Source organism: Octopus bimaculoides, chromosome 23 (genome assembly GCF_046866305.1).
Source record: "Octopus bimaculoides isolate indiv1 chromosome 23, ASM4686630v1, whole genome shotgun sequence".
In the NCBI taxonomy this organism is placed as follows: Eukaryota; Metazoa; Mollusca; class Cephalopoda; order Octopoda; family Octopodidae; genus Octopus; species Octopus bimaculoides.
Genome location: NC_142950.1, coordinates 16,792,262 through 16,816,261, shown reverse-complemented (window position 1 = coordinate 16,816,261; position 24,000 = coordinate 16,792,262). Strand labels below are relative to the sequence as shown.

Here is a 24,000-nt window from a genome sequence, read left to right as displayed (position 1 = left end):
TAAAAAGTCCTGGGTTCGACTTTTTCGACTAAAACCTTCAAGGCAGTGCTCCAGCATGACCACAGACTGATGAATGAAACAAGTAAGAGGTAAGAGATAAGCTCTGGACTATCAGCGTTCGGAAAGTCATTGTTGTATATGCATGTTAATTGCTGTATTGATTTGTATATAATACACAGTTATGTATATTGCGTACCACTAATAGCGGGAAATGGAATCCCAGGAAAGATGTATCTGTTTTTCTCGAGTATTAGATCGTACAGAAAAAAAGAGTTTTGTTCGATTTAGTATGATTGCTGTATAAATGCATTGGAAACATTCACAGACTCTAAACAAAAACAAACTGTTTGTATTTGATTTACATGACTCTTAATGTGAAGTCGTGTATTGAGACATATTTTGTGTATCTTTGGAGGGTCATAATGCCAATGATAAACACATGCACCCGTTTTGTTTTGCTTCTTTATAATTTATTTGCCACTTGGTTAGCTATGTATCCAATTAATTAATTGATTATTTAATTATTTATTTAGTTAATAAATCAGTCAATTATGTTTGTCAAAGTTCTTTTTCGTCGTCCTTCTCGTCTTCATCAATAACATACTCTCTTCTCTTGGTCGGAGTCACAAATAGCGACGAAGGAATTTTGGAAAGCATATCCTATTGATTGCTCAACCGAATGATTAATCGAATAATCGATGATTTAGTTGGTCAAATAGTTAAACAGTCAATGAATAATAAGGAAGGGAAACTAGAAATAGTGCGTGTGGTTATTATTGGCATAATGACTGTCTCGTGATACAAAAAAAAAAAAAAGAATAACTATTCAAAGCAAAAAAAGATTGGAAATTGATCTTTGAACCTCCCGGTTTCGGCTGTAAAAGGATATCTGCTGCAAAGATGACCCGAAAGAAATCAGACGAAACTGGGTTTCGAAATAAACAAATAAAAACTGGAAAAAAGATTACCTTTGGTATAGTTGGAAGAATATGAACTAGACTGGCATAAACTTCAGATTTCTGCGTAGCATCCTGTAATTCTATTAAATCCAAGCATTGCAGACACGTAATTATAGGATCGTGAAAGTATCGCATCTGGAAATAGACGAGTAGCGGGGGGTTAGAGAGAGAGAGAGAGAGAGAGAGAGAGAGAGAGAGAGAGAGAGGGGAGAGAGGGAGAAAAAGTTTATCATTATCCGGCAAGCTTGGGGCCAGAGGTATCGCGGAGTTCTAGATTTTTCTGTTTTCTGGCGACAGCCTAAATATATATTTTAAATATAAAATATATTATAGAAAATAGATTCAAATTAATACATTTTTGTAGCATGATCTGTTTGATATTTATTAATCGGCTTAATTTTAAAAAAAATATTTCGCATTGTATCATTTACACAGTATAATGATTATAGGATGAAACTTAAACGAGGAAAAGTAAAGAGATACAGGTAAAAATGAATATACTTCTAAAGCAGAGAATGTTAAATCATTATCAATCCACTTAGAAAAGGTAAACAATAGAACTACTTTTAACGTATGTAAATTAGCCCATTAGAAAAACAGGGCCTCTTTACTAAATACTAAATACAATATATTGCATGAGCATTCCCGGTTTCTTGGGAGCCGGATAAGTGGTCCAGTACTGTATGTGGTCAGTTTACATAGGCAAGCACACATACATACGTATATATAAATGCATAGACGTATACGCACATAACTACTAATACATACACTCACATAAGTTCACAAAAATTTTAAAGAATTTTCAAAAGATTGACTATTAGTTACAGCTCCCACCATGCTTCTTTCTCAAAGACATCGGTACCCGATTAGACGCTGTTCTATCAATCTATCTGTTTGAACAGTAATACCCTATAACATTTTTACAGGTTCATCTGTCTGCTAAATATCTGTCACCTTTCTAGTCTTCTGATCAATAATTTTTTTTGGTAAGTATGGAGTTTAAGATACTTAAAAAGGATTCGCTATTATTACTGTTATTATTCAATATTTGGTAGTTTCAGGCAAATTTCTAGTGCATCACCTGCTACACATCCGTGTTGCTGGGGTTTCTGTTGCGGTGTTCTTTTTTTTGTTATTGGGAGTCTGAAAAGTCTTCCCAGTACTGTATTGCATCAGTTTCTTTTCTGTTATGAGGTGTGGTGAAGTCTTTTGTTGTATTAGTGTTGTGTGTGTAATGCATTGAGTATCTAGGCTGCTGGTGGTAGCTTATTTTATTGGATGTTTACTATATAGAGTGTATTGTGCGTGTGGATTGTTTTGTTTGGGTTGTTTTATTGAATTGATAGTGTATTGCCTAGGATGTGGCGTGGGAGTGGCTGTGTGGTAAGTAGCTTGCTTAATAATCACATGGTTCCGGGTTCAATCCCACTGCGTGGCATCTTGGGCAAGTGTCTTCTACTATAGCCTCGGGCCGACCAAAGCCTTGTGATTGGATTTGGTAGACGGAAACTGAAAGAAACCCGTCGTATATATGTATATATATATGTATGTGTGTATGTGTTTGTGCGTCTGGGTTTGTCCCACCCCAACATCGCTTGACAACCGATGCTGATGTGTTTACGTCCCCGTAACCTAGCGGTTCGGCAAAAGGGAACGATAGAATAAGTAATAGGCTTCCAAAGAATAAGTCCTGGGGTCGAGTTGCTCGACTAAAAGGCGGTGCTCCAGCATGGACACAGTAAAAAGACTGAAACAAGCGAAAGTGTAAAGAGAGAAAGAGAGATGTGGGCTGTTCCTAGCAGGGCTATTTTTTGGAAAGTGTGTAATGTTGAGGATCTAAGTATAGCATCTACGTTTTTGTTCATATGCATTTTTCTATCAGGCAAAATGCTCCAATTATTACTGGTATTATTTTCACATTATTATTATTATTATTATTATTATTATTATTATTATTATTATTATTATTATTATTATTATTTTCGTATACACACAACAGATTAGACTTGGAAAAGTAAAAAAAAAAACTAGCATCGGGTTACAAGTAACCTTAGACACCAAGAACCCTCCTAAGTATCCTGCAGCTGTACTAAACTGGGTTTCATGCCTATTTCCTATAGCCATCTGTTCAGATCTTTGGGGATAGTTCCCAATGCATCTATAACTATTGGGATACATTTTACCCGCACTTTCCATAGTCTCCGTAATTCAATGACTAGGTCCTACTTTGATTCATGTTCATACCATTTATTAGTATGTTCAAATCCTAGCTTTCTACATAATTCCCGGTGGATTTCTCTCCCGAGATTGTCATGTCTTGTATTCTTTCCGTGCCAGCCTGCTACATTCACTTACTATAAGAGTAACGCTCTCCTCCTTTGATTTGCATAACCTACATTGAGAATCTACTTGGTTTTTGTCTATCTTGACTTTTATCCAATTAGTCCTTAATGCTTGTGCGGCTACAAACAAACTTTCTGTTTCCCTTTTCAGCTTTCCTTTTTGCAATCATCGCCATGTCTCCCTGTGCTGCAACTATCTTCGGGGAATCTACCATGCAACCTACCAGTCAGATAATTTCTGTTCTTTTTTCTAGTTTTTGACTTCGTTTAGGTTTTTGGTTTCCCTTTGTCTTGCTGTAACTTTAGCAACTTTTAATAACCTTTCTTCACTATTACCTACATGGGAGTCTATATCTACTATAGCTAACGCCACGCAGTCTTCTTCAGATATTAACCCTCTTTCACCTTCTTTTCGTATAATCTTGCCATTCTCGCCTTTTAATAATTAAATAAATTCATGAATGGATGTTGTTTTCACAGCGATAATGCTCTTCTCAGTACATGAGTCATTCAAGTTAACATGATTTTTTGCACTTCCTGTAGGGATGGTAAGCCTGTATCATTTTCAAATAGGTTTCAATACCTTTTTTTTTTTATCATTCCTAGAGATCCTACAATCACTGGTACAGTAGTCGCCTTGAGATGCCACATTTTTTCAATTTCTATCAGCAAGTCTTTATATTTACTGATCTTGTCAAATTGTTTTGCCGCTATATTGTGATGGCAAGGAATACTCATGTCAATTAATAAACACATCTTTTTTGTCTGATCATTTATAATAGTATCCGGTTTATTAACTTTTATAGTTTTGTCGGTATGTACGGGGAAGTCCCGGAGAATCGACGCATTTTCTCCCTCAGTCACAGCTTCAGGATGGTGTTTATACCATTTGTCAGCGCTTTTGATTTTATAACGTCGACATATTGTCCAGTGTAAATACTGGCTGACTCTGTCATGTCTTGCTTTATATTCTACAGGTGCTAAGACTCTACACATTGAGATTAGGTGGTCTATAGTTTCAATCTCATCGTTACAGAATCGGCATTTTGGGTCAGCTCCATTTTTTATCATATTGGCTTGGTAGTTCCGGGTTAATAAGCTTTGGTCTCGAGCAGCTAATATGAAACCTTCACTCTCTGCTTTTAACCCTGAGCTTCGTAACCATTGATGCGTGTGTTTCTGGTCGTAGCTTGTTTGCTACGGGCCACATAATTGCCATGCAGAGGTTTCTGTTCCCATCTGCTAGCTAATTTTTCATGTGCTTTTGTCTTTGCAATTAATTTTCTTTTCTTTGCAGCAGCAGTTGACGCATTTTCTTCAACCTTATCAAGCTGGTAGGTATCTAAGAGATCAGTAGCGAATTTTTTACTCTCTTTCAGAATAGAGTGAAGTTTCTTCGGTCTTTCATGTTTTTCAACAAGTTTTAACATCCAATCGTTGGTTGTTTCAAGATATTTGGCCAGTCCGATTGTAGTGGTTTTGTACGTGGGAAGATAAAGTCGATCCACGTCTGCCTTTGGATGGTGCATCCTATTACAAGTCAGTAGCTTGCGGATTTTTCTATCAATTTCAATTATTTCACTGGTGGCACAATCGTTAGCACGCCGGACAAAAAGCTTAACGACATTTCGCCCTTCTTTATGTTCTGAGTTCAAATTCCACGAGGCCGACTTTGCCTTTCATCCTTTCGGGTAGGTACCAGTGAAACACTGGTGTCGCTATACTCGACTAGTCCCCTCCCCCCAAATTTCAGGCCTTGTGCTTTAAGTAGAAAAGATCATCATCATCATCATCATCATTATTATTATTATTATTATTATTATTGTTGTTGTTGTTGTTGTTGTTGTTGCTGTTATTAGTGTTGTAATTACAATTAGCGTAAATGTCGTCGCTGTCGTCATTGTCATTTACATCAACGTTATTGTTGTCTGTCGTCCTCCTCTCTTCCTCCTCCTCTCTTCCTCCTCCTCTCTTCCTCCTCCTCTCTTCCTCCTCCTCTCTTCCTCCTCCTCTCTTCCTCCTCCTCTCTTCCTCCTCCTCTCTTCCTCCTCCTCTCTTCCTCTTCCTCTCTTCCTCCTCCTCTCTTCCTCCTCCTCTCTTCCTCCTCCTCTCTTCCTCCTCCTCTCCTCCTCCTCCTCCTCCTCCTCCTCCTCCCAATCATCATCACCATCCAACTTTAGTCAGAATCTAAACTTAGTTATTAATTGAATATTCAGAAAAATAGAAGCAGACCAAGCATGTCTCCTTGTTGCAGTTTCACATTTGTTAATGTTTCTCCCTCCTTCCCCCCCCCCTCTCTCTCTCTGTTCCATCGTTATTACGCAGACAATATCAGTTATGGAAATCACTTTCATGCTCAGCTGCTTGCTCAATTAACTGCTTCGTTGCTTGACTGATTAATTGCTTGTTAGGATTCCATAATTTCTTGCTGCTTAATAAATGCTTTTATCGACATCGTCGTCATTGTTGCCGATGTTATCGTGATCGTTGTAGTCGTTCGTGGTCGTCATCGTAATCGTCATCATCGGCGTTGCTGTCATCATAATCAACGTCAGCGTCGTCATTGTCATCGCCTTTGTCGTCGCCATCATCATCGCTGTAGTCGTCGACATTATTATCGTTCTCTTTGTGGTGGTCGTCGACGTCATCATAACCAACATGACCGTTACCGTCGGTGTCTTGTTCATCGATGTCATCGTCAACATCATGAACATCGTCGTCTCGGTGTCTTCATCATCATCATCATCATCATCGTCATCATCATCATCATCATCATCATCATCATCATCATCATGATCGTCATCGTCATTATCATCAACGTTTTTGTCATCGTTCTCGTTCTACACCTTCTTCACTCCCTGCTGCTTCTGCTCCTCCTCCCCCTCCTCTTTTCCCTCCTTTTCCTCTTCTACCATCCGTTCTTCTTTCCCCTATCATCATTAAAAGCATATCATTTCTGGCCACGACCACGACCACCACTGCCACCTTCAATGAATTACAATAGAAAAGAAAGAGACTCACAAGAGCGAAGGCCTGAGCTGTTGGTCTGTATCTGATATCTCGGTTTATCATCTTTTCCACCGGTTCTACGATGTGGATTGGCATCTTGTGGGCCACTTTACCAAATTCATCGTGCATCTGCAACAGAAATATTACAGTGAATACATATACACATGTATACAGATACATACATATGTCCACATACACACGCACGCACGCACGCGCGCATACACACACACACACACACACACACACACACACGCACACATACACCCAGGCACGCACGCATACACACCACACACACGATAGTATCGAACAGAGAAAATGATCCCGCATCCACCTTACTACGAATTCAGTCATGATAAATTTTAGATATTATTTATAAGCATAGTATATGCATAACAGCCATATACTTCCAGGAACACTGGAATTCTAAATTACACAGATATATACAACGTACACATACAGTACATATTCAAGGCATCACTCGATTTACAAAATATATTTTTGTGAACTTGCAAACTTCATAAGTTCAATACATCAGTCGAGCTGGTATAATAATGAGGCAAAAGCAGGAACACGCAGTCAGCAAGTCTCAAATGAAAGAATTAACATATATACATGCATACATACATACATGTATATATATATATATATATATATATATATATATATATATATATATGCATATATATATGTATGTGTATATATATATATATATGTGTGTGTGTGTGTATAAAGTATGTATAAATATATATGCATGTATTAATATAAGTATTAACACATACACACATATACATACTTGTGTTCAAACATACATATATGTATATATACATATACATCCATATATAAGCACAGTAATATATCTATAGATATATGTATATATATATATATATATATATATATAGGAAAATGAAAAAAAGCCAGAATGCTGAACTGGAAGCATAATTTAATAAAGATTTTTTTCTAACCGGTTTTCATTGCGATGGAGCAAATTATCAAGAAGAAGGAGAATGAAAATGTTTTTTTACAAAGAAGTACAAAAAAGTACAAAATGAAGAAAATAATATATAAAACAATAATATATAAAAAAAATAAATATACCCATACATTATACTGTCTTTGAGCTTTTGTAGTTCAATAGTAGTTCATGTATAAATTGGTAGGAAAAATAAGGATGCATGAGAGTTGAGAGTTTTGTTAGGTTTAAAAAAAGGGTTAAAAGTTTTTTCCAAACAGGAAGTTTGTGTCTGTTCATAGAGAAATAAGGTCACTGAGTGGTGTGTGTGTTAAGAAATGGTTGGAATTTCTCTATGAAAAGATTCTCCTTGTTGATTCTTTCTTGTGTGGAGATTCTGTCTTTACATTGATAGAAAGGGAATATAATGAATTTAGGGTTTTTATTTCTGGCGCAAGAGTCTATGTGGCCACTGAGTGGAATTTGGCGGTATTGAGGGAGGTTTATTTGTTCCTTATGGACAGCTACTCTTCTACGTAATGGGAGGCTCGTCTGTCCGATATAGAAGTTTTGGCAACCTGCGCAAGTAAGGACATAAATGAGGTTACTCGAGGAACAAGAGAAATTGGTTTTAATTTTAAACTTTGTTCCTCGTTTGAAGGTAAATTCAGAGCCTTCAAGTAGGTAGGGGCAGGTGCCACAATTAGGGCGTGCACATTTTTTAACTGATGGGGGTGGAAGTGGTGTATGTAGTTTGGAATTGGTTAATAATGTTTTCAAAGATTTGTGTTGCCTTTTGCATTTAAGGACTTTGTGTGTATTAATGATATTGTTCATTTTCGGGTCTGTGGTGAGTAAGGGGAGGTTTTGTTTAATTGTGGTGAATGCTTCGATGTTATTGGGGTTATGGGTGGAGATGTATGGAAGTATTTTGGGGTTGGGTGTGTTATTATGTTGGTTGGTTTTTAGTGTGTTTTTGTCAAGTTCCTTGGCACGTTTTATTCCAAGATCTATGAGTGTGGAGGGATATTGGCGTTGTAACAGTGTTTTTTTGAGATCTTGTAAGCGTATTTCTCGAGTGGTTGGGTCAGAGACAATGGTGCAAATTCTTTTAGCTAAATTAAAGGGGATATTTATCTTGGTGTGTTTTGGGTGGCATGCGCTAAAAAGGAGGTATTGTTGTGAGTCTGTAGGTTTGTGGTAGATGTCGGTTGTGATTTGGTTATTAGGTGTTTTTATGATTAAGAGATCAAGAAAAGGGAGATGATGTTTGCTGGATTCCATAGTGAATTGAATGTTGGGATGTATGTTATTAAGAATGGATTTGAATTCTAGAAGTTTTTCATAGGGTTCATTCCATATGATGAAACAATCATCCAAATATCTTTTCCAGTTGTCCATTAAAAAGATGTGGAAAAGGTGTCCAAATTTCTGACGTGAGGTTTCATATAGTGTTAATTCAAAAAAACCCATTATGAGGTTCGCAAGGACTGGTGCAGCTTTAGTACCCATCGCGATACCACATTTTTGGCGAAAATATGTGTCTGCAAACAGGAAGTAATTGTTGGTCAGAATGAACTTAAGTGATTCTATGATGAAAGGTGTGTTGATGCGATTAGGAAATGTTTCTGGGTGTTTGTGCAGCCAGAATTTAATTGCCTCAATCGCATATTCATGAGGGATATTTGTATAAAGGTTGACCACGTCAAAAGACACCAAGAGTGACTCCCCGTTTGTTGTTTTCGGGAGGTGATTGAGCATGTCAAGATCATCTCTGATGAAACTTTTGATGTGGCTTAGGAAAGGTTTCAAAAGAATGTCCAAGAAATTGCTTAAGCGATGTGTTTCACAGGAGGTGCCTGCTATAATGGGTCTTAGTTTTAAATCTTCCGGTGCCTTGATGTTGATGTAGATTTCAGAGGAGAGTTTGCAAGCTTCGGTGATGGATTTGTTCTTATGGATTTTAGGGAGGCCATAGAAGAGGCTGGGCTTGCATTTGAAATTAGTGATGTAATCTTTTTCTTTGTCCGTGAGTCCTTGACCTTGCTGGAGTATAAGGGTGGTGAGGTTTTTGAGAGATTTTTGTTGTTTATAGTTGGTGATAGTTTCATAGAAGGAGTTATCGTTTAGTAAGGAGAGTGCTAGGTGTTTGTAAAAGTCTGTGTTCATTAGGACTACAGTACTACCTTTGTCAGCTTCTTTGATAGTAAGGCTTTTGTCCTGTTGTAAGTCTCTTAGATTTTTCCATTCTATGCTATTAAAGTTTGATTTGACCTTGGTTTTAGGTGGGGTAAAAGGGAAACTCTGGATGTGGTTGCAAAAATCATCCAGTGCTTTATTCCTTCCTTTGGAAGGTATGAAGTTGCTTTTGTTTTTAATAATTGAGTCATCCTCATTGTTGAAGTCTATGAAAGCTTCTGTTAAACGAAGCTTTCTGCAAAATTCTGAAATGTCATCCTTGATCTCAGGGGGGTTGGGTGTTCTTGGGGTGGGTGTGAATTTTAAGCCTCTGGCTAGGATGTTAATTTGGGTTTGTGTAAGAGGTTTATTATTTTAGTTTTCTTTTTAGTTTTCTTTTGATGGGTCTGTATTAGCGGTAGTGCCTGTTTTTCTCCCCGCTGTCTAAAAAATGGTTGTTGAAGTGCGGGGTGTAGTGATTGTTAGAGTTGTGGTAGAAGGGGTAGGGGTAGGGGTATTGTTGGGTGGATAGGCTGGAAGTGGATGGGTAGGTATAGTGATTGTGTTGGTATGGGATGTGATGGTTTAAGGTTTTGTGAGAAATGCGGTGGGTTTTTGGTGTTTGTAGGGTGGATTGTATGCAAGGTTGGAGTTGGGTAGGTAGTTATTGTGGTTCTGTTGGTGTGGGTTGCCTGGGTATGGAGATCTGTAGAAAAAATGGTATGCTTGTTGGGTGGACGGTATGGGGTACCTTGGGTGGGAGATTTATGCATAGGTGTGGGTAGGATTCCTTGTTTGTTATTGGTGTGAGAGTAAGGGGCATTGAGATGGGGATAATAGCAAGTATAAGGGGGGTTCATGATGCTTCTAGTCCATATGGAAGGAGAATGGTTGAGTTGAGTCTTGTTTGGATTATTTTGTGGGGAAAAAGGGTTTTTGTAGGGTTGGAAGAGGATGTGTTTGGTGTGGAGGGAGGTAGGGGGGTATGTGTGTTTGTAGTGTGGTTTGGGGTGGTGTTTGTGGGGAGCAGTGCTAGTATGTATAGTATATATATATATATATATATATATATATGTATATATATATATATATATATATATATATATATATGTATATATATATATATATATATATATATATATATATATATATATATATATATATATATATATATATATATATATGCACGTATATACATTTATATGTATATTATTTACAAACATGTCATAAACTATGTCTGGCTGATTCTTGACCAGACATAGTGTATGACATGTTTGTAAATAATATACATATAAATATATATATGTACGTATATATATATATATACATATATATATATATATATATATTGCTGTGCTTATATATGCATGTATAGTCAATGAGCAGATTGCTTAGTAAATCAAACAACTGAGTAATCATCATCTAAATCGACCGAGGGTCATATGTGTGTGTGTGTGTGTGTGTGTGTGTGTATGCATTCGTGTACACATAAAAGATAAAAGAGTAAAGGTCTTTTCCGTGTCAAATAGACTCACAGGGACCGGTTTCCCGGTTTCCATGGCGAATATGTTCTCATCCTAGACGGGACGCCGAACCGTCGCAAGGTTACTCACTTTTGCCAGCCTAGTAGACTGGAGCAATGAGAAATGAAGCGTTTTGCTCAAGAATAAAATGCATCACCCGTTCGAGGAATGGAAACCACAATCTTACGATCATGAGTCCAACACCATAATCACTAAGCTACACGCGCCTCCAATGCGTGTATACATATGTATATATTTTTAATGTATGTGTATAAAAATAGATACACATGTAACTACCGACATATATATGCAACTTACATCATAAGAATGTAGAAACTTCGAGAGACCGTGAAATAATTCATCGTCTTATCGACTTCGACTTAACTGTTAAAAACGGATCATGCGCGCGCGCGCGCGCGCGCGTGTGTGTGTGTGTATATGTGTGTGTGCGTGGTGTGTTTGTGCATGTGCATGTATATATAATCCATCGAAGAACGAAGGTATTATGAATATAATAAAAGAGTACTCTAGTGATCGCAGCGTAATGTAAGGAAGACCTCACACAAAGAGAATCTAAAGAAAGCGATACCCTACAATTTCTTGGTAGCTCGCATTAGATTAACGATTAAATAAAACCCGAGGGAAAAAAGAAAAAAATAAATAAATAAACTGAGATAAAATAAAAAAATTCGAGAGAACACCTACTCGAGGCTTTTTGCAGGAGACTACGTAAATGAGAAGTAATCATGAAATAATATAGAAATAATTAGGACCCAAACCATTTTATCTTAATATCTAGACAACTTATCTCGAAGATATTAAAAGGGGGGAAAGAAATGACGAACAAAAAGAAGAGAAAAGGAAAGAAAGATAGAAAGAAGAGGATAAATTGATTTAAAAATACGAATTTCCTTTTGGCATTCGCTCAACCTATATTTAGTATAGAGCTTGTTACGTTGCTATCGCTAGCTTTATTGAAAAACGTCAAGCAAGAGAAACGTTCCAAAATGGCGATTTGTAAGCTTCATTTTCTGTAAGAAAGCGAAAGTAGAGAAAAACGTAAATGTAAAAATATAAAAGGAAAAGTGAAAAGGAAATAAGTAAAAGGAAAATAAAAGATAAAAAGAAGAAAAAAATGAAGGAATATTTTAATGTTTTCATTGTTGGTTTGTGAAATACCTGAGATCAAGCGATTAGCTTTTATGAAATTTTAAGATGGAAAAAGGATGATAAATATAAAACTTTCTTAAGTTCTGGCATTTTCTTGATGTAGCGATGGCAAACGCGTTGCATGTGTATATGTGTATGTGTCTGAGTGTACATGTATGTGCATGTGTGCGTGCGGGCGTGTGTGCATATGAGTGTGTATATGTGTACTTGCGTGTCTGAGGGTCTGCACATCTGCGCTTATGTCACTTTATCTATCTATCTATCTATCTATCTATCTATCTATCTATCTATCTGTCTGTCTGTCTGTCTGTCTGTCTGTCTGTCTGTCTGTCTGTCTGTCTGCCTGTCTATCGATAGACACCAAAGTTATTGAGACCACGGCAAATCATAACGGAAAAAGCCGTGGGCTAATGAAGTTCTTTTTTGGTCATCTCTTTTTTTCATATGTATCGTTTGTCTTTTATTTGCTGTAGTCGTGACACTGCGGCCATACTGGGGCACCGCCTTGAAGAAGTTTTATTCGCATGAATCGACTCCAGTACTTATTGTTTCTTTTAAGACTGGTACTTATTGTATCGGTATCTTTCGCCGAACTGCTAAGCTAGGGGACGTAAACATACCAACACTGGTTATCAAGTTGTGGTGGGACAAACATAGACACAAAAGACACATACACGACCAACAAAAACGCACACACACAATACACACGCATACACGCACACACACACACACACACACACACATATATATACAACAGGCTTCTTTCCAGACCCGTCTACCAAATTTACTCTTGGGTCAATAATAGAATGGAGTTACAGAAAGCTAAATATATATATATATATATATATATATATATATATATATATATATATATATATATATATATATATATATATATATATATATATATATACATGTATATATATACACACACGTACATTACGCACTCACTCACACACGCACACGCACACATACGCGCGCGCACACAGAATTTCCAGATTCGGCTAAAATGTTACTGACTGGAGTACTTTCCAAGCTTACACTCCACTAATTCTTTTAAGATTCGAGCTCCTTTTAGGTACCCTTAGAAAGAAAATTGGAGTCTACATTCCACTACAACGTATTTTATTTGAAAATTTATATCAATGCGTAAGCATGACCATGGCTGTATAGTTAAGTAGCTCGCTTTGCAACGACGTGGTTTCGGGTTCAGTCCCACTGCATGACACCATAGGCAAGTGTCCTCTACTATACGCCCGGCCCAACCAATGCCTTGTGAGGCAATTTGGTAGGTTGAAACTGAAAGAAACCCGTCATGTATGTATGTATGTATCTGCTGTGCGAAAGTACGACGTCTCCTGGCGAGAATGGACTGGATCACTACATATAAATAGTAGCGGTCTGAGTAAGTGAGTTAGTTCGTGCTAACACAAACTGTGGAACTAGTACGATGGTTTGAATACAGTCATCGTGCTAGTTCCACAGTTCGTGTGTTGATAGTTCAAAGTTGGATTTCAAAGTTCTTAGTTCAAGTCAGCGTGTCGGATTGTTGGTTCTTGAAAGATTGTTGCTACGTTCCGTGTGGTTACAGTCGTTTGGTTCGATTATATTGTTATTACACTGTTGCAGTATATTCGTTTATCTACAAAGATATAATATCTGGTAACGAGGATCGTTCGAAACTCACATTGGTTATTTGACAATTTCTACGTCATGGAAAACCTATTGGCTGCTGTAGTACAACTTCAAGAGAATTAACAGGAACAACTATAGGAGTTGCGAAAACAAATACAACAAGAATTAAGTCGGCGAAGTCCGAAAATCCAGTAAGCTCGTTTACGCCAGACGACGTGGCTAACGTAATTTCTGAATTTACGTATAATCTGCAGGAGGGTATTACGTTTCCCGTGTATTTTAGAAGATACAAGGAAATTTTTGATAACGAGTGCAAGTCATGGTCGGGGGAACAGGAAGTAAGGCTTCTACTACGCAAGGTAGCTCCTGTCGAACATGAGCGTTACTGTAACTTTACTCTGCCCAAAAACTTGAGATTGGATTCCAAGAAACCGTGGAACTGGTTTCAAAATTTTTTGTGATAGAACTACATGGTTCTGGGTTCAGTCCCACTGCGTGACACCTTGCGCAAGTGTCTTCTACTATAGTCTCGGGCCGACCAAAGCCTTGTGAGTGGATTTGGTAGACGGAAACTGAAAGAAGCCTGTCATATATATATGTGTATGTGTGTGCGTATGTGTGTTTCTGTGTTTGTACTCTCACCTCCGCTTGATAACCGACGTTGATGTGTTTACGTCCCCGTAACTTAGTGGTTGGCAAAAGAGACCGATAGAATAAGTATTAGGCTTCGAAAGAATAAATCCTGGGGTCGATTTATTCGGCTAAAGGCGGTGCTCCAGCATGGCCGCAGTCAAATGATTGAAACAAATAAAAGAATAGAAGTTCCTTATTCAACACCAGAATGGAGTGTTGAGACTTAATAAGAAAGGAACATGATGGTTTTATCACCTACGCCGAAGTAGTCAACAGTACGTGCGAAAATTTCAAACTCCAGGATCTCTCAGGATATGTTCAAATCACTTATCTTCGTGCAAGGACTTATAACACCTGAAGATAGAGAAATTCGGGCAAGGATTCTCTCTAAAATGGAGCAAGCAAACCAGGATTTATCTCTACAAACCGTCGCAGAAGAATTTCTGACTATGGTAAATCTTAAACATGATGTGAAAAAAATACAAGATAAAGACTCTGCAAAAATTCAAATGTATTGTCCCGGGAAGCACAATAAAAAAAAAAGCGAATTCATTCTACCTCAAATTAAATACTTAGGGTAAATAATTGTTAAAAGTGGTAGACGTCCTGACCCATCGAGGGCAGACGCAATAAGGAATATGCTTGCACCGACAAATATTCCAGCTTTACAAACATTTCTTGGGCTGGCAAACTACTACCAAAACTATATTCCTAATAAGCACAAGTTAAGAGCTCCATTGAATGACTTATTTTAAAAAAAGGAGTAAAGTGGAATTGGTCCACTAAATGCTAGAACACTTTTGAAGAAATAAAAACAATTCTGATGTCAGACCTGTCGTTAGCACATTACGGTCCCGAAATGGACATCATTGTAGTGTCTGATACTTTCGAGTACGGATTAGGTGCTGTTCTACTTCATAAATACGAAGACGGAAGTACAAAACCAGTGGTTCATGTTTCACGCTCGCTAACAGCGGCAGAGAAGAGATATCGTCAAATTGAAAAGGAGGCCCTAGCAAATAATTTTGCAGATAAAAAATTTCACAGGTTTCTGCACAGCAGTAGTTTTTTTTATTGCAAACAAACCATAGACCTTTGCTGTCGATTTATGGGTTTTAAAAATTAGTTATCGGCTCATACTGCGAACCACTTGCAACGTTGGGGTATAATATTACTAAATTATAATTTCAAAATGCAATACATTCCATCGAAAAAAATTGGTCATGCAGACTACCTTCCGGGATTAATTCCCAAAAAATATGGAACCACTAAAAGAGACTGTTAAAGCCGTACTGCAGGTAGAAAGTGATAAATTATTGTAAAAGAATTCATCCTATTATTGAATTTAAATATATAACCAGAATATATTCAGTGCTGAATTTATTCTGAAAAAAAAAACACATGTACCGAGATGCAATTCGAAAAGCCCGCCACTTACATAGGTATATAGCGATAAACAATCTTCTATGTACTATACTGGAGACACGATGTTCATTTGGTATGTTGATTTTCTGTTTATGTCTATGTATCTTGACCATATTAAACTGATGAGTAAAAGTTGTATAATACTACAATAACTACCAAATCATGATCTATAATTCAGTCTGTTTTAAGGGGCTAGCTTTGAGAGTTGCATTTCCTCGCGTTCGGTAAAAATGTGTTTATTATGGTAGTCTGACCTTAGAGTCCCTCATACCGTGAGGCATTCTTGTATAGTAATGCCCTTATATATATAAATATATTTTGGGGAATAAATCATGCATTTTTTCCCTTATGAGGTTTTTTTCACGCTAGCTACTTGATAAATTCGTGTAAAAGAATTCATCCTATTATTGAATTTATATATATATATATATATATATATATATATATATATATATATATATATATATAAATATTTCTAAGAATTCATCCTATTATTGAATTTATATTATATATATATATATATATATATATATATATATATATATATATATATATATAAAGAAGTTTGAAAATGCCAATATATAAAAAATGAATTTTAATTGATAATTTTGTCAGAGATATTTTTAACATGTTTCGGTTCTTGTAAAAATGAACCTTATCAAAAATACATATTCAAAAAAATGAAATTAAATGAAGAGTTCATAATTGTTCCTTACTGGTGTCAATAGTCCACGTGGGGGCATTTTTTGTTGGTTGTAGTAGTAGTAGTGACCCTGTTGGTAACGGTAAATGGCAGTGACCTCTGTCCGTGTCAGTAGCAGTAGTTAATCGGTTGTAGTGGTAGTGGTGGAAGTAGCACAAGCAGCAGTAGTAGTAGTGGCCGTAATAGCAGTAGTAGTAGAGACTGTTGGTCGTCGTCGTAGTAGTAGTAGTGACAGTAATCGCAGTAGTAGCAGTGACTGTTGGTCGAAGTAGCAGTAGTAGTAGTGATCGTAATAGCAGTAGTACCAGAGACCGTTGGTCGTAGTAGTAGTAGTGACCGTAATAGCAGTAGTAGCAGCGACTGTTGGTCGTAGTAGTAGTAGTAGTAGTGGTAGCAGTAGTAGTAGTGACTGTAATAGCAGCAATAGCAGAGACTGTTGGTCGTAGTATTAGTAGTGGTTGTAGCAGGGACCGCTGTTTGCAGTAGTAGTAGTAGTTATCGTGGCGGTGGTGGTGGAGTTGTAGGATTTTTTTTTTCCCTTTTTTGGATAACCAGTATATGATTTTAATGTTACTGGCTGAGGGTGTTGAAACTTGGCCCGAATTTTCTAATAAAATGAAGTTCCTTGTTTTGACGCTAGGTGAAAGTTGTAATTGAATTGGTAAAGTGGGAAGGTCGTAAACGTTGAATTTTTATTCGTTGTACATCTGTCTATGTGGTCGCTGACAGGTATTTTTCTGTATTCAGGGTTACTAATTTGGGATTTATCTAATGCCATCCTTTTTCGTAGGCTGTTTTTTGTATGACCTATATAATGCCTATTGCATCTTGCGCATGTTATCACATAAATTAGGTTTTCCGATGCACAGGTGAAGTTTTTTCTGATGGTGAAATGATGGCCTTGTTCTAATGTGTATTCCGAACCTTCTACTAAGATGGTACAAATCCCGCAGTTTAGCCTTCCACACTTTTTGACTGTTGGTTTTGTGATAATTATTGGGTGCAGTTTAGCCTGTGTTAAAATCTTCTTTAAGGGTTTTGGCTGTCGTTTGCTTTTTATGATGGTGTGTGTTTGGAGGATTTGATTCATCCTTGGGTCTCCCTTGAGTAGGGCTGTGTTTTGGAGTATGGTATTAAAGGCCTCGTTGTTAAGTGGGTTGTGTGTAGAGATGTAGGGTTTTAAATTTTTCATCCCCTTTTGGTTTTGGTTGTCTCAGGTCTTCTATATTCAGTTTAAGTGTTCGTTGGATTGCATTGTCTATTAGGGGTTGTGGATAATTCCTATTTTTGAGTGTAGCTCTGAGTTCCTGGAGACGTGTGTGCCGGGTGTTTGTGTCTGATACTATGGTGCAAATCCTTTTGGCCAAACAGAAAGGGATGTTCATTCTCGTGTGCCTAGGTAGGTATTGAGTCAAATGGTAGGTATTGCTTAGAGTGCGTCGGTTTATAATAGATACCCGTCTCTATTTTGTTGCCGACTTTCTTAATGAGGATATCTAAAAATGGTAGTTTTTCCAGGTAATGTTCCATCGTGAATTTGATGTTTTCATTAATTCCATTTAATATCATTTTAAATTCCTCAAGTTTTTCTATGCTTTCATCCCAGAGGATGAAGCAGTCGTCCAGATATCTTTTCCAGTTGTTCTGGATATAGATGGAGAAACACATCCAAAAAATATGTATTTTTGATAAGGTTCGTTTTTTTCAAGAACCGAAACATGTTAAAAATATCTCTGACAAAATTATAAATTAAAATTCATTTTTTATATATTGGCGTTTTCAAACTACTTTTTTTATAAATATATACCCACTCGTATGCCACCAACACTTCTCTCTCTCTCTCTCTCTCTCTCTCTCTCTCTCTCTCTCTCTCTATATATATATATATATATATATATATATATATATATATATATATATATATATATATATATACCCTTCCTTGAGACAGCACAAGTCTACTCAATATCCTCTGACCATCACAAATATTCTGAATTGTACTTCCAAACAACTAATGAGAGCCACCACTCTCCAGCCTATGTGCTTAGCGCGACCACGTCACGCGGGAAATTACCCCCTACCGTTGTCTTGGCACCGGTCTTTGCCCGACCATACAGTTTCAGGCCATACTCTTTCAGACACTCCACCTCAGTAGCAAACTGTACGACTTTCTTGTTGCAAAAAAGACACGCAAAATTCCCTCACTCTCATTCCCCACCGTCCCACTTCTCCTGCTTCGCTCAACACCTCCACTGTCTCTACCATCCCGAGCGATTTACATTACACTCATGACGAACGAGCTTTACTTAGCAGAGGTCTTAATTTCATTCCTCTCAAAATCACACTAAGTGAATTTGACGCGCGCGCCGATACAGAAGGTTTCCTCTGTCGGATCCAACTCATGGCATTTTTCTACAACAGAAGCCCAGTTTTTCCAATTGAGGACGACTTTACTACACTCAAAAAACATTTCTCCAACTGGACACGAAATCCAGGATTACACCGTTTGGTAGATATATTCATTAATATATACCGTTTCGACCTCGGTACCTTCAATTTCGATAGAAAACCAAGGTTTTCGAACCTTCTCCAATCGGAACTAGACGCCTTCCGGAAGCTCCGCCAAAGCAAGAACATTGTTACCAAGCCAGCCGACAAAGGGGGCACCGTTGTAGTTTGGCAAGCCAACCTTGAAAGAAAAGAAGCACTCTGCCAACTCAACGACACCAGATACTATATGAAGATACCAAATGATCTTACTAACCATTACCAGAGGAATGTTTCGGCCACTGTACATCAGCTGATCCTTTCTGGTTCACTGCCACGCACTGCCACCAACCTCATTGTCACCACACCCCGAACTTCCACTATCTATTTCGTCCCTAAAATACAAAAACAAGATAATCCCGGCCGCCCTATTGTCTTTGCTTGCAATTGCCACACATAACTTTTATCTTCCTACCATGACAAACTTTTATTCCCTCTCGTCACTGCTCTACCTTCACATATAAAAGACACTAACCATGCACTACACCTCTTCAACGCGTTTCCGTTACCACCTGGTGAATCCAAACTCCTTTTCACCATGGACATTAAATCTTTGTACACAGTCATCCCTCACAATGACGGTCTACTAGCACTTAAATACTTCTTAGACTGTCGTTCTGTACCTGAACCCAGCACTAATACCCTCCTCCGCCTAGCTGAACTGGTCTTAACAATCAATTGTTTTTTCTTCTCTGGTGAATTCTATAAGCATGCAGCAGTGTTGCTATGGGCACCAAGATGGGCCCTAATTATGCCAACCTCTTTGTAGGTTATATAGAAGAGCAAATCTTTGTTCACTTCCCTAGACCCATCCCAGAGGTTTATGGTCGTTACATTGATGACTGCAATGGCACCTTTACAGACAACAGCTCAACGATTTTATTTCTTTTGTTAACACTTTTCACCCAGCCTTGGAGTTTACCCACACCATATCTGATACGTCTGTTTGCTTTCTTGACATCTGAGTCAAAATACACAATACCCACCTCTCTACCTCTGTCTACTATAAATCTACTAACTCCCACTCCTACCTCCACTACTCTTCCTCTCATCCTAAACACATTAAATCTGCCACACCTTTCTCTCAATTTCTTCGCCTTCGACGGCTTTGCAGCATCGATTCGGATTTCAAATCCCATTGTAAAACGATGCGACAGTTTTTTTCTAAATCGAGGGTATCCTCCATCAGTTATTGACCCAGCACTACACCGAGCCCAAGCCATCAACTGCACCGCAGCTCTCCTACCCTCTTCTCGCACTTGCAACGACCGTATTCCACTCTCTCTTACCTACTATCCGTTCATCCTCCCTCTTAAGCACAAACTCACCCGCAACTTTCGTATTCTTCTTTCTGACCCAACAACCGCCCCTATCTTTTCCACACTGCCTTTCAAAAACATAGGCGTCTTAGAAATCTCCTTGTTAGAAGTTTCACAGCTCACAGCTCCGCACAACCAGGAACCTTTAAATGTTCTCGCCGATGATTTAACATATGCCCCCTACATCAACAATATTACCACCATCACGGGGCCCAGGAAGCAATATCATATAAGACACTACTTCTGTTACACTTCGGCGAATCTCATATATTGCATTGTATGTAAACTCTGTGGTGCTCTTTACATTGGAGAAACAGGGCGACGACTTGGGGATCATTTTCGCGAAGACATCAGAAGCATAATGCTTCGTATGCCAGGCCAACCTGTCGCCACCTACTTCAACACTGTGAATCATTCTATTGCAAATTTATCAGTGTGTAGTATGGCCTTGTAACATGAATCCCCCTTCTCTAGGAAACGAAAGGAGCAACATCTCACATTTGATCTTGGCACTATGTCCCCAACAAGTATGAATGAACATTTTTCCTTTCAGCCTTTCACCTCCTCTTAATTCTTTTCTGCCCTTTTTAATCCTCCTTTTACACTCTCTGTAACATTCCTATATTTACTTACCTCTACTCTCTCCATCACCCTTTTACTTCTCCTTTCTGCATGCCCTCTCCTATAACTTCTGTTTCACGTTAGCAGCCGGCATTATTCTGCGTCCATTATCAGTTGCAGCCAGTTTTCCAAGCTGAGAGGATGTCAACTCTGTTTGACTTTTTCCTTCTCTTCTTCTCTTTTTTTCTGCCCCTTGACGAAGGATTGAATCCGAAACGCTGGATATTTCACTCCTCACGGCAAATTCACTGTACCCCTTTCACTTTTTACATATTTATATATATATACATAATACATACATATATACATACATACATACATATATACATATATATATATATATATATATATATATATATATATATATATATATATATATATATATATACATATATATAAAAACAAATAATAAATGAGTATATGCATATATACGTACAGGTATGTGCATACCTACGTCTACCTGTATATATAGGTGCATATCTGGGTACAGGACATTGCAAACAAAACGTAGACAAGAAAATAATAATAACCAGAGTACATTTTCCTTCATCAGCTACCCCCGTTTTAACACCGGCGTTTCGAAGAGTTGGGCAGGACGCATCGTTAAAACGGCTCTTCCCATGGACCGCAAATTAAGTTTGTATACACAAATTAAACCTGTGCCATGGAGGAATGTAGTCGGCGGACAAAAAACAAGACAGGAAAACAAACGGAAAAGGCTATACGGCCAGACGTAAAAAATTATGTGTATATGAACGCTGTGAGGTACGACCTTGAAAGTTGGGACGAAGTAAGTTCGCGTGTTTATACATACATACATATATATATATATATATATATATATATATATATATATATATATATATATATATATATATATATATATATATATATATATATATATATATATATGCATACATATATATATACATATATGTGTGTGTGTGTGTGTGTGTGTGTGTGTGTGTGTGTGAAAGCGCGTGGATCAGTGGTTACAGCGTCGAGCTTACGATCGTGAGATTGTGAGTTCGATTCCCGGACCGGGCTGCGTGTTGTGTTCTTGAGGAAGACACTTTATTTCACGTTGCTCCATTTCACTCAGCTGTTGAAATGAGTAGCGACGTCAAATGCACCAAGCTGTATCGTTAACTTTCCTTTGGATAAAATCGGTGTTGTGGCGTGGAGAGGGGAGGTTGGTATGCATGGGCGACTGCTGGTCTTCCATAAAAACAACCTTAGGTTGTGCGTTCGCCGGTGAGGCGACTTTCTGCCCAGACTTGTACCCTAGAGGAGAACCTCTTAGGTGCACCCATAGTCATTAGTGACCGACGGAGTCCAGTTTATATATATATATATATATGTGTGTGTGTGTGTGTGTGTGTGTGTGTGTGTGTGTAAAAGGTTCGAAAATCAATTAAGGCTGTTCATGAATTTTAGCGGAGAAATGGCTAAAATTTGCCGTGTTTATAATTATACCATATGTTACATATTTATTATACCAGACCGTGATACTGTGCGGACCAAGATTCCCGTTGACAGGCTGCTGGAACTTATACGGTGTTAAACACTTTCGGTATGCAAATTAGGGACTCCTTCAGAGAGTAACTGCTGCATTTGTTGAGTATATAGACAGTTTGGCTAATTGCGTCTTTGGAAGCTGTCAGAATGGTGTAAACGCTTCTGATGGAAGCCCAATAAGGCTCGAACATCGATTAAGGCTGTTCATTTTTGTTTTAACAGTCTGCGGAGAAATAGCTAAAATTTGCCCTGTATATATATACTATATGTTACATAAATAAAAACTTTCTTTATTCCTTTGGAATACGAAATCTCAAAAGTGGAGATGTTGTGCGAGAGTAGGATGCCCCCTGGCGAGAATGGACTGGACCACTACATATAAATAGTAGCGGCCTGAGTTAGGTAATTCGTGCTAGTTCTACAGCTCGTGTGTTCATAGTTCAAAGTTTACAGATCGAGTTAGCATGTTGTTTTGTTGGTTCTTAAAAGCTTGTAACGTTCCGTGCGGTTACTGCCATTTGTTTCGATGATATTGTTATTACACTGTTGCAGTGTATTCGTTTATCCATAAGGATATAACAGTATCTATCTATCTATATATATATTGTATATATATACGCGCGTGTCTGCGTTTGTATCTCCTCACCGCTAACGCTTGACAACCGGTGTTGGTTTGTCTACCTCTCTGTAACTTAGTGATTTTACAAAAGTGGCCGATAGAATAAGTACCAGACTTAAAGAAATAATACAGGGGCGATTTGTCCGACTAAACCGTCAGTGCCGAAGCAAGTAAAAAAATAAAAGATGACTCTCTTTTTGGTCAATTAGTATAATTTGGGGACAAATTAAATGAAATCTGCTTAGCCATATTCCTAAGTACATTAACTGATAATGTATTATGGACACATATTCTTGCTAAACCAAATCACGGAGGCACTATAATGATTTTAGGATTATATGAGTCGATACACTTCTTAAAATTGATGCATAAAATTCCTATAGCAATAAATTTAATATTGTGTTAATACTATAATTATTACAGAATTATGTGACTCGATACATATTAATTTACCAATGCAGTTCATAAAGGTATTGCATTAATACCACTATTTGTAGTTGTAATTGCAGTTGTAATTCATTAAACCTATGCCAGTATTGATCATTTATTACTGATTTTATCATACAATAGCTGCTGTAGCGCGACCAATTACATTAGGCGTTCAGAAGAATTTTTCCAAGCAATCATTACACACACGTTAATATTTTATATTATCTTTTCATATTTTTTATTCTAAAATGACTATAAGCGCAGGTGTGTCCGTGTGATACGAAGCTTACTTCTCAACCACATGGTTCCGGGTTCAGTTTCACTGCATGGCACCTTGGGCAAATGTCTTCTGCTATAGCCTCGGGTCAACCAAAGCCGTGTGAGTGGATCTGAAAGCAGTTCTTCACACACATACACACAC

At 37.7% G+C, this 24,000-nt stretch overlaps 1 protein-coding gene across 1 annotated transcript in view; it reads right to left on the bottom strand.

The window, feature by feature from the left end:
- LOC106871154 (SCY1-like protein 2) overlaps positions 1-24,000 on the bottom strand; it is a 726,002-nt gene that overhangs the window by 243,811 nt on the left and 458,191 nt on the right. The window contains exons 7-8 of the mRNA XM_089340062.1: positions 6,323-6,439; positions 969-1,094 (exon numbers count right to left, since the gene is read on the bottom strand). Coding sequence (XP_089196188.1) covers positions 969-1,094; positions 6,323-6,439 — 243 coding nt within the window. The remainder of the gene's footprint in view (positions 1-968; positions 1,095-6,322; positions 6,440-24,000) is intronic.